Here is a 12,706-nt window from a genome sequence, read left to right as displayed (position 1 = left end):
GCTCGGCTCTCTCCAGGTGTGGCTCACCTCAAGGATTTTACAGAAGGGGCATGTAACCTCCCAGAGAAACCATTGTCTGTGTGAGGGTGTGTGTGTGTGTGTGTGTGTGTGTGTGTGTGTGTGTGTGTCTGTCTGTCTGTCTGTCTGTGTGTGTGTGTGTGTCTGTGTGTGTGTGTGTGTGTGTCTGTGTGTGTGTGTGTGTGTGTGTGTCTCTGTGTGTGTGAGAAAGAGGAGTGAGGTGGCTTCAGGATCCAGACATGAATTCCTGCTGGAAGATGAAGATTCAGGTACAGATTCTTGCTATTGGTGATGTTGCTGTTGTGGGTGTTTGTCACTGTGTTGTCTTTTGTTGATGATGCTGATGTCGATGTTGTCATTGTTGTGGTTATTTCCATTGCTGCAGCTTCCACTCAGGGATGCATGCTCTGTATTCTCTTAAAAATATTGTTCACATGCCCGCAGTAGTTGATCACATATAAGGCACGTGCAAAGAAAAGAGGATGATAACAAAAGGGAGATGGGGACATATTAGTACTTACCTTTCAGTGGTTGTTGTGGTGAGGCCTTCTGTCTCCGTGGTGATGGGAGAGCCCTTCTGCTGCAGTAGCCGAGCGATGAAAGAGTTGCCAGGAATATGTGGTTTTGTCTGTTCATGTGTGTGTGTTTGACAGAAAGGTGTGGGTAAATGGAGAGCAAAATTAACAGAGACATCCTTTCTTTGCATCCTGTCAAGCAGAAGCAGCAGGATCATGTTGGGGGTTATGGATTTATTTATGTGCGAGTACATTATGTTTGTTTTTCCCGTATCTCATATGTGCTTGTGTTTTTGTTCTTTAGCTGTATCTCTCAGGGACTCTGAATCCTGTTTGTAGTTTTGCATTCAGTGCACATGCCTGGGCGTGCGTGCATGTTTGTTTGTGCATTTCAGAGGAGCATCTGCCACCTCTTCAATGTGAAAGGTTGACCCACTTTCTCCAGTGCCACTACCCTTTGTTCAGAATGAGTGGGGGTGCACAAACATACAGTATATAACTTCCTTCAGGCATTGTTATCTATTTGCGTGTTGTCACAATATTTGGCAACAGATTACGAAAGCACAGAACATTTTGAATACCATATCTTGTCAGATTCAGTACACATGAACTCATTAAACCCTGGCCCGTCATGCTCTGTTGTTTTTCTGTGTTTTTCGCCTTGCCCGTGTGTCCTGGCATTTAACTGTACTTGTTCTTATGAAAGTGCAAAAAGAGGCAGGAGCTCTGGGAGTCTGCTGCTGTGACTGTTTGCTAATAGGTACACACAGGAAGTCCGCAAACAAACACGCGTGCAGTCTGATATATATATTTACCCTCTCAGTCCACAGCTTAGCATATCACATCATCGACTGATGCACCAAATCACAGAGCTTTGTGTCAGATCTGCAGCTGGGGGGACGGAGAGGAAGAGGAAGATTAGTGCAGTCACATGTCATGGCAGAGCTTAAAACATATTCTGGAGGGGAGTTGGAGGGAGAAATGACAAAGAGGAGGCAAGAAAGAGATAAGGCCAGACAGGAGAGGATAGCGATGCAGAGGGTATTGTGCACACAGGTGTGTGTTTTCTGCAACGCTGTGATAGTTTAATTCATAAATTGGGTATTTAGCAGCATGCCCACAGAGAAGCTCCATTTACAGTTTTGTCTTCCACTTGTGCTTCTTGTTTCCCCCTGAAAAGGCTCAATTTAACAACCCCCCCCCCCCGAGTATAATTTTTAACATTCAACAGAACTGAGAACTGAGCACTCGTGCTGTTAGTATCGCGGTACATGTTGGAAGTTATAACAAAAAAAAAAAAAAGAGAGAGAGAGAAACTTGTTTCAGATGTTCCTACATTTTAGATAGGGTGTTCCTACTCCCAGCGGGTGCCAGAGCTAATGCTTCTCCAAGCAGCTGCTAAGTGCTGTAAGCTATAAAGACACTGTTTGGTGGGCTTGAGCCTTCTGTTGTTGTCTGACTTTTTGCTCTTTCCTTCTTAAAGCTGAAATTCCACTGAAATATTTTTTCACTCGCTCCTCTCTTGTCTTTGATGAGGCGACCTTCTTGGTTTCTGCAAGCAATTCTGCGAGCCTGTGAGTGACCGAGGGTTCAGGCACTAATAATGCAGCTAATTAGGAGGCACTACGCCAAACTAATTATCTGTAGCTTGGCTTTTTCATACAAGTCATAAATAATGACTTGTGTCATGACAGAGTACAACCCAAAGTCCAGCTAATGAGGAAACGTGGCCTCGCTGCAGTGTCACAAAAATATTTCCCTGTATCTTTGGATCTCTTGTTCTCTTTATAAAGCCGTCACCCATCGTCATATTTCACTTTACGTCCCCGAGGACTGATGTCTGGTACTCAGATCTGATTCTTACTGTCGTCCTCGTTGCTGTTGGATGAGACTCTTCTATTGCATCTGTGGAATATTTTTATTGAGTAAGCTGGTGACAGAGGAGGCTTGGATCGAAGATGGATTCAGAAGACTTCTTTATTGGACACGCAGCATGGTGAGAAGTTCACAGCCTGCTGGGCTGCGAAGTTCTCCAACTTCTTGAGAAAAACGTAAAGGCTTTTTACACTCCCGTTACATAGTAGCGGGGTGGGATGTACTTTTCGGAATCAGTCACGCCCCTATCTTGGGTACAATGGTTGCACCCCGGGTGTCAGCTGACGAAACATTGGTCCATACATGGATGTCAGCCAGCTAGCCATATGTCCATACATTTAACAAGCACTCATTGTTGTGATATCAGTACATTACACAAAACAACTATCATTCACTCCTAGAATAGATAATAGTCCATAGATAAGTACAGAGCACATGCATGCAGGCTGCTTTTAGTTCTGCTTTAAGCAACATACCATTCGTGTCATCTGATCAAACACAGTTCCTCTGTGATTAGCAGTGTTGTGTATACATTGTCAGTTTTCGCAATCACGCGTATAGTGTCGCAACAGAGTGGAAATATATACTCGTATGTTTTGCTGAGACTGCTCATAAGCTCCTATAATATTACGTATAATGTAATCAATCCTAACATGTATATACAGGAGATATGAACTATCGCCACACATCCATAATACTGCCTTAAAGCCTGATGAGAAGAGGTCACCATCCACACAGCCCTGTACTGAATATGATGGTCACTGTCTCCCCTCAACCATATCCTGTTTTGACATACTGATGTAATTATGCCTAAGATGAAGTGAGATGAGGGACAGAGCAGCAGCAGCAGGAGGAGGTGGAGATGGAGGTGGAGGTGGTGGCAGGGAAACCATAAGCTCACATGCTGGTGATGAGAGCACAGAAAGACATGCTCATTCACACAGAAAAACATTGTGCACAAACACAGAGTCTGGGGGGGGTGTCCTTCCTCTCCTGCAGACTCGCAAGTACCCGAGTTTGATGTGGCTTTATGATAAACACTCACTCACGCAAACACTCACTCACACACGCTGCAGGCTGACACTTTAGGGCTGCAGTTTTGTTTAGCTAATTCCTCGTGTAAGGGGAAACATATACCCCTGAATAAGAAATACTGCCACATCGGAAAAATGTTCAGCTGCTCTGTAGAAAAAGTAGAATCTCAAAAAGTTGATTTGTAAAAAAAAACAAAAAAAACAAAACTGTCACCACTTCGATCTAAAATACATAACCTCTCGGTATATAACATCCACCTCTCCACCCCCCCTCCCCCGAGACACAGTTATTGTAGGTTTGCTTAGACGTCTGTGGTCAACCAAGCTCTGCGATGATTGTTGTTGCTGTGCATAGTTGAAAGTTCTCATCTGTTTCTGCTCTCCTGCCCAGCTGCCCACTCAGAGTCAGCCTGCATTTCCTCCATAAGTGGCTGCTGGACACTGACAGGGACAGGAAACCATATAAGGGGCGACTTCCTCTCCCGATGGCACTCTTTGTTGTGGATGTTTGATATTGCGAGGATGTTTTAGTGTGACCTCTGAGGATGGAGGAGCTCATGAATGCAATGTTTACTCAAATATCTCGGTATCTCGTATTGCTCTATGTGCCTGTTTGTGCGCGCCACCTGTATTATAAGGCTAAGAATGTATTTTTAATGGCCTGCCAGACATTGCTGGCATTTGATTTTTGTAATTTGATCAAAAATGATCATAGGAGTTGAGGCTCTACATAGGAATCTCAGTTACCTATGTCTGGGAGGGAAATCTTGTGTCAGCTTGTCTGCAGCATTTAAAAAAAAAAAATTAAAGAAATTGGGTGGCCTATATTTTAGATCTGTATTTGACAGAATGATCAGCCCTCAAGAGGATCTGGATATGCTCATGCCATTCATTTCAGAGAAGCTATTCAGATGTAAACACAACATGCAGTCTGCCACAGGCTAAACTCCGTTTCTATTAGTATTTATGTTCAGGTTCTGTTTCTTTTTAAACCTGTAACACCCAAGTACCCTCTCTGTGTTATCTACGTAAATAAAAACAAATCATTTTCAAGGGTTTATCACGTTGTTGGACTGATCTGATGGTAGGAAGACAGGAGTTTTAAGGTTGTAGTTGCACTCTTAATAGAGTGGACTCTGCCATGCATTTCCCTGAATTATGTTTGAGCTTTATTTTCACACATTACACGTTTATATTCATGCAACTTTTCATGGAAATCTCTGAACGTTGTACATTGTGTTTAAATCCTGGAAGTTGGGAAAGAGGTAAATTGCAGGCCACTGAGGTGACGCAATGAGGAAATTATACAGCTCCTGTTGAATGGAAGAGTTCAGCAGCTTGCAGAGTTCACTGGGAAATGTAATGAATTTAACAGAGAAAAGAACAAGAGAGGGAGAGAGAGAGAGAGAGAGATGTCACACACGCACAAACGCCTCTCCATTAATTTCACTGATTTAATTCCTTCGACAGTCACCTCATTACCACTGTCTGATCGCTATCATTCATTTATCTTCTCTGTCTCTCACTCTATGCCTCTTGAGCTCTCTCTTTTTCCTCCTCCGCCCTCTTCATCTTGTTAGGATGTTGGCAATTTGTAGCAGGAGATGACAAAGTGTGTTCTTTGGCCCTTTTTCAACAGAGGAGCTGTACAACTCTCTGTCAGTACTGGGCAACAAGCGACTTATTGTTGTAATAAAAATCTATGAAATGGTTAAACCCTTCTAATAAAATGTGCTTTATAGTTTGGTGGAGATATTTAGAATTCCACTGTATATAGGGGTCATTGCTGAACATCTTTTTATGTTGTGTTGAGGCCATTATTGAAAGTAATTTGTTAAAATGCCCTGACTAAATTTGTACTGCTTTAAATCATTTTAACTTCTGGCTCTTTTCTTCATCTTGACATCCTGAAGAAAAGTGGTTGTTTTTTTTGGTTTGTTTTTCCAAAAGCATTGTTTTCTCATGTTGGGTGATTCTTTTTGTCTGTGGAAAACAGGTCATTTGTTATTACAGCAGAACGTGGAGCTGCTGTGGAGGGCTGGCTCTGAGGCAGAGGAAGCTGCAGGAGTTAGTTATGTCTCTGCAGTGGCTTCAAAGAGGTTGATACTCTTTTCTTCTCCAGGGCTGAAGTGTGCTGTAGTAGTTGTGACGTGTTTACGTGTTGGCGCCTACATGTCACTAATAATGATTAGATCTCATGGTTGATGCTTTTTCTTCCATGAATGGAAGCCTGTAATGCACTGCAGCTGAATGAATGTTGTAACTATGGAGCACTGGTGTTGTTTATTCATAGGCAGGAAAACAAACTCGAGAGCCATTACTGTATCTCTGAGTATCACAATCACTGGAGAGTGAGTTCAACAAGTCCAGGCAAGTCCTTTGACATTTGGTAAGATTCTCTGAGAACGAGTGAAATGGATGAAGTCATACATTTCTAAAAGTTTCTTTTCTATATATAATACACAACAGACATGATAATAGTGCTTTAAAGTATTGAAATTTATAAACTGTCTCAAAATGTTAAAAAAAAGAAGTTGCGAGCTCTCATTTGTGACCCTAAACTATCATGTGAAAATCACGTTGTTGGGATTGAAACTGTTGTTGGTCCAGGAGAGAACACAACAGAACTGACTGCGCGGCTCAGGTTTTTTTTTCAGAGAAGCTGTTGACCTCAAACAAAAATCTGTATGCTGCGTCTGTGTGAAACAGTGCAGAAAGCAGGAGGAAGCATCTGACCGCAGGATTCAATTCTCTAAATTTGAGAAGTGAATCAAAAATAAGAGATATCGACCTTTTCGCTGGTAAACTATTTTCAATGTTTTTGTTACCTTTTCAAAATCAGTTCTACAATAGAACTTAATTAAGTCGCTTTACTTTTTTTTAATTTCATGCACATTTACATTATTTGTGGTTAAATTTTGAGTTTGCATTAATAATCAGAGTTTGGACTCGGTGTTTGGTCTAGACATGACATTTAAGAGTCAGCTTCAACTGAAAAACTGGGATGGACTCTTAGCTGTTTTCTGACATTTTGAAGTCTAAATGATTTATCTGTTCATAAAAAAGTAATCATCACATCAGCTGGCCATAAATATAATAGGAACTTCACTAAAAAGAGGTTGTAGTTGTTCATGAATTCTCAAAAAGCTGCCCAATTTTTTAAGGTTGCAAAATTATTCAGTGTTTTGTTTAGAAATGCCAGTGATTTATAATTTCTAAGACCTAAAGTAATAATCTCATTTAAATTGTTTGTTAAGTCACTGTATCGCCAAATGAGGTGGAACAATGGCGACTGAACCTGTGGTCCTCTGACGCAGTTGCAGTATTGTAAACTGAATGAGCTCAGTGTCTTTGGAGACACTGCAGAGAAAAATCACAAGCGGCTCAGTTGGTGACACGTTTTAGATCACTTTGCAGCGGTTGTTCCGCCAGAGACGGTAGATGGGACGCAACAGGCTCACTCTTCATCTGCCAACTGAAGTCCAAAAGCACAGCAATGGCTGCTTATCGCCACAGGTGCTGCCAAAGAGAATGAAGCTTTGATCTGAGAGTGTAACTGAATGATGTTGTCAGATGTCTTGTGTTTTTTTACAACCAACAGTCCAAAACCAAAATATATTAAATTTACAGTAATACTAAAGTGAGAAAACAAACAGATTTTCCAATTTAAGAAGGTGAAACCTGTATATGTTCAGTATTTTAGCTTTACTAAACAAATCAACCAATTAAATTGATTATGAAAACAACTTTCAACAGATTTTCTTGATTGATGAAAATGTATGAAATTGTTTAATTTCTAACTTGCGCTTCCCTCCAATTAGTGTACAGTACAATGTGTGACATCTTCATTAAATATTACATCTAATACTGAAAAGTTCTGTTGAGGAAAGGAACTTTGTGAAGAAGAGACACATTTCAAAGAGGCCGGGGTTAAATCCACAAAGGTTTTATCTTTTTGAGATTCTTGCATAAAAGCGAGCTGAGCCTTCCTCCCAGCGGGCTAAGAACAGAGCCCTGAAACACACAGTGATCCCTCTGAATATGACCTCTTCTCCTATGCTGCACTATCCTAAGCTTTTTTTTTTCCTTTTTTCTAAAGAAAAAAAAAAGAAGCTTGAGTCTTTAGAGTCCAGTCTGAAAGTGGTGTTATCAAAGGCTGGTGCTGCTAACAGACCCACAGAGGAGGTGTAGAAAGACAGACAGAGCGGACTGTGAAACCTGAGCCCTTCTTTATCAGAATTATGCATGAGCTCAGAGAATAAGGCCCTTTATAGTGTACAGTCATGGTGGCAGCAATGAAGGTGACTCTTAGACCTTGTCCTGTATGTAACACAGCTTGGGAGTTAGGGTTTTAAAGGGAAATTGCATTTGAAAGAGAAAATAAATGGAGATTTATTTCTCTTCTCATCTTTTGTCTTCTGTGTTCAGTTTCTCCACTCTAATCACTGCTGTCTATAAAAGCCAAGAGTCCATTTGTGGCCTTGTTATTTCCAGAAACCCTCTGTCAGAGCAGATCCGCTTGTTACACCATTTGTTGCCAAAGAAGAAGTATTAAGGGCAAGGATCATCAATTTGTTCTCTCCTTTTGCTGTGCGTTTTATCCCCGGCTGTCATCTCCACACAAAACTACATTTTTATGCTCTTCAACAATCTAACAATTGATTTGCTGAACAAATTCCACCCATTGAGAGCTATATTTGCCATTTTGTGGCATTGTATTGAACGCATTGAAGAAATAATGACATGGAAATGGAGAAGAACTTCTTCATTATAATCCAGTAGTACAGCAGGAGACTTGGCTCTTAAGCTCTCCGCGCAGTTAGAACTGCAAGAAAACAAACTTTTCGTAGTCTCCTTCTATCGTCGTTTCTATACTTTTGAATGTGAATTCAAGTTGTATCGCTGCATAAGCCAGGAAGTACATTTTACAGGAGGATGGCAGATTAGAACTCGAGATGAAGACAGTTTGAGATTGGAGATAAGGGCTCCAAGCTTGCAGCTAACATTTTAGTCGATCAAAGCACCAGAACATTGTGTATAGACTTTTATTTACATGAAATGTCAACTCTTTGCTTGTTCATTTGATATAAACATTTGCTATTGCCCTGTGACTGGTTGACTGTAGTTAGAGGTGACACAAAAGATGACAGATGTGTGTTTAATTGTGCTCTCTGCAGTGACCACAGATTCATAGCCTTTCTCTCCCACCAAGACCAGCTGAGGGTCTGACTGCACTTTTAAGCTAAATATTTGTGTATGTTTGGATGTGAGTGCATTGTCCAAACTCTGCAAATAAATATATTTAATACAGAAGTTTTCATTTTATCAACATGGTTGGGAGGGTGTGTGTGTGTGTGTATGTGTGTATATATCTTGTTTACATGTCCTCAGGCGTTTACTGAGATGGGAGGAAGCAGGGAGAAACAGGGAGAAGCACAGAGTGATGGAGAGACTCTGCACATGCAGTACTCCTCTGTCACCATGGCAACTAGTCACAGCTAGGACATATGTGAATTGTCGAAGTAATTAGAATTGGGAGCATGTCTTGGAGTCTGTTAGTGGCATAGCAGTGAAAAGCAGGCAGCGACGTTGGACAGGCCCCCAAAGGTCCTAAAAGTCCCAGTTTCACTGCAGTAATCTTCTTATCGTCCATTTATGTCTAATATTGACCCCCTATTTACACAAAAATGTGCTCTTAAAACAAGGGAATAGTCAAAGTTGTTTTTGATCCTTTTTAGACATGCTATTAACACGACTCTCGTGATTGAAATGTCAGTGAGGTAGTTGCTCTACCACTTTGATATAGACTAAAATATCCCAACAAATAGCAGATGGAGTGCCATTAAATGTTGTACATGGTATCTAGAGGATGAAATGATACTGATTTCGGTAATCCCCTAACTTTGACGCTAACATCAACATTTAGATTGATTTTTTTTTTTTTTTTTTATGTCTCGAAAGCTGTAGGATCAATCGTCACAAAATGTCAGTACATGCTTTCACCTCCCCCTCAGGATGAATTGTTATTTCATATTCCTTTTATTTTGTATCATCATGGTTAAAATTTCAGTTTAGCAATGTCCAGTCAACATTTTTTTTATGAAGCACATGAAAAAACAACTGCTGACCAAACTGCTGCTCAATCAAAATAACAGACTCTATAAAGCAACACAATAAAAACACATAGTCCATTTTAAAAGACAACAAAATGATAAAAAGCAATAAAAGAGAAGCAACTTTCAAAAAAGCTAAGGAATATCAATGTGTTTTAAAATGGCATTTAAAACCCAGCAGCGTAGGAGCTGAACAAACATGCTGAGGCAACTCATTCTAAAGTCTGGCGGCTACAACGGCACAACTAAGATGCTTAATATTACACCGACTTAACATCCGGATATATTCATTGCCACTATGAGCCAGGCAGGTCTCTTCAGTTAAACTGAGAGACCTTTAACTTTAAAAAATGTATTGGAAACAAGTAAATTTTTCTTTGAAATGTGAAATATTCTTTTATTAACATAAAAACATAAAGGAATCAATTTCAGAAAACAACACTTGGTAAGAAGGAGATTAATGCAGTGTTAAATATCAGTAATGACTAATCACATCTCATCAGTGCTATTAATGCAGGGGAGATAGTTGATTTGTGGGTATCTGGGCCTATAAAGCTGCCATGCGTGGTCTACAAGAGGTGGTAGAGTTCAACAGGAGCCAATGCGACTACATTTTTTTTCCCCTAAACAGTTTAATCAGGTTGTACTTTCATGTGTTCATGAGGTTGAAAAAATATCCCCATAGAGTTGATCTCTCTGCAAAGATTTGTTTGTGTCCACAGCCCTGTTAGTCCTGGTTTGAACTCAGCATTATGTAACGATGATTGATTACTTATGAAGGAAACATGCAAGGCTTTAATACCAACACTGAACACAGCACAACATGGCTGTTTATCTGAGTCTCTGATGCAAGCCGAGAACACTGACTGGGAACCGAGTATCATTACAGGCTCAAAATAAAACTTGACCGTGCCGTACGCTGGGAGTATTGGCCTCTTTACTGCCTGTGCAATGATACAAATATTGTGATACCATTTAGTTTGGAGTTTGGGTGGCTGCATTATGCAATCAGTTCATCCTCATTTCGTCTCGTGCCAGAAAAACTTGATTTATCAACTTCTAGATGCCAAACGGCTTAAGCTCAAAGGCCCCAGAGCTGCTGAGAAATGCAGCTCTGCTGTGCTCATCACACAGAGACAGACTGAATGAATCAGCCCTAGCTAATCCTTCCCTCTTCATATTGCTTCACTCATACAACCATATAGGTGTCCATACGTAATTTACTTTCCTTTTGCTTTTTTAGATTTTAGTACGAGTTAAATATTCAGAGTCAGTATTTTAGCGCAGCATCAGGCGGTTTGAAACCATCAGTAACATCATAAGCTCGTTCCTAACTTATATTTACCATAAATACATGCGTGAGTTGATCTCTAACAGCAGCGCGGGGTGGACAACCATTGGATAGATTTCTGTGTAATTTGGTACAAATATTTATATCCCACTCAGGATGAGTTGGAATCACTTTGGTGACCCTCTGACTTTTGGTTTATGACAAATATCTGTAAAACTAATGAGATTCCAGCTGTACTTTGTGTTTAGTGCAAACTGTCAAATGCAGTTAAATATTGTAACTGCTAAACACGAGCATGTTAGCATTGTCACTGTGAGGACATTAGCATAACAGATATGAATTAGGTGTTTATGTTGGACAACAATCATTGTACACACTGATCATTGCAAACAAAGTGTAATTCAGATAGTAACAATGTGCCGTATCTCTCGTATGTCAGTTCTCAGTGTATAGATGACATTACAATGTGTTTTTCCATCTTTTACAGAATGAAAAGCCTCTGGGTCACTCTGCAAGCAGATCCAGCAATATATCAAAGGTGAGCAAAGCACATACATTTAAAAAGATGTGATTGAAAGATGTACGACCAGGTTCCGTCGCAAAGAAATGGGGACAAACTTAAAGACAAGCGGGTGGCAGTGAGGTGAGCTCTGGAAGACGGCAGAAATCGACAGAGCAGATAGACATGCAGTGGAGTGAGAGCAGGTGATGGATAACCTGCCTCTTTCACATCACTTCGCCCCAATCAGAGCTGCCTCTGATCAACCTCTGTGACTCTTGTGTTTTTCTATTTTCTCACTTTCCTTTCTTCTCCATCGCTCCCTGAGGTGAGTTTACAGCCTGCTCTGAATATAGCCCCACAGTTTCACTCCTTGTTCTCCTGAGCCTCTTACAGGATAAACCCTTTACTTGTGTTGATAGATGTCAGGGTCATTTTGTCACTACGGGACGGTACTGGCATTAACGTTTGATCCACAAGCCGCTCGCTATTCGAATGTGAACAACACTGAAGTTATTACACCCAAGTGACAAATATACCGATAATCTTTAGGGTAACAGTTATGGGTAAACATAAATACTGTTTTCTTAGACAGTGTGCCACTTCATGACTAAAGGGGTACAACAAACACTGGCCGCTTTACAAAAAATGTAAATTGTTTGTCACTGAATAATTTGAAACAAATTCACAGATTAAAAAAACGTTTCAATTTAACGACAAATAAAAATGTTTCACACCCTTTGGACATTGGTGGTCTCAATAGTTGTAAGGGTTGTTATAATTTTAATGTACCTGGCTTGAGTCATTTCATATTTATTTCCGTATGATATTTAATGTATATTTAACATACAAACCAGGACACAATATTCACATGTTTCTTTGCAATACAGCTGAACAACACCCACTTTAAGGACAGTAGATTTCTAGGCGTTTCCAGGATGCAATAACATTTAGCAACACCGGAGCTTTACAACACAGTATATCATGACACAAGCACAACTTCAGTGAGTATAAAGTCTGTCAACATCGAGCTACAGTAGGAAGTACAGGTGCAAACTCAAATGTTTACAACAGCCCAGATCGGACAATAATCTTTAAGTGAGCTAATAATCGTGAACTCCTGTGGTTGTCCTGTGTGATAAATGTGTGTTTGTCAGAGTCATCGCCTTCAGATCGGTGTGGCCTGTAGCTCATCTAAAAATGAAGGCTGAAATTATAAAACTGAAGACTGGCATTCATCAGCATGTGCTTAAAAGGACTAGTTTTGAAATTTTGGGAAATGTGTTTACTTTCTGTCAAAGTCAGATGAGAAGATTGATACCACACTCATGTCAGTCCATTAGATATAAAGCTGCTGTCAG

At 40.4% G+C, this 12,706-nt stretch overlaps 1 protein-coding gene across 2 annotated transcripts in view; it reads left to right on the top strand.

Annotated features, from left to right (window-relative positions):
• The window catches only part of marchf8 (membrane-associated ring finger (C3HC4) 8), a 75,494-nt gene that overhangs the window by 43,016 nt on the left and 19,772 nt on the right, over positions 1-12,706 (top strand). For both annotated transcript variants that reach the window (XM_069144677.1, XM_069144676.1), the window contains exon 3: positions 11,334-11,384. In XM_069144677.1, coding sequence (XP_069000778.1) covers positions 11,334-11,384 — 51 coding nt within the window. The remainder of the gene's footprint in view (positions 1-11,333; positions 11,385-12,706) is intronic.

The sequence above is a fragment of the Embiotoca jacksoni genome, unplaced genomic scaffold (assembly GCF_022577435.1).
Source record: "Embiotoca jacksoni isolate LCO1_2020_lvr unplaced genomic scaffold, fEmbJac1.0.p SCAF_12, whole genome shotgun sequence".
Classification (NCBI taxonomy): domain Eukaryota; kingdom Metazoa; phylum Chordata; class Actinopteri; family Embiotocidae; genus Embiotoca; species Embiotoca jacksoni.
The sequence above is the reverse complement of the archived record's forward strand: the minus strand, read 5'-3'. Positions and strand labels throughout refer to the sequence as shown.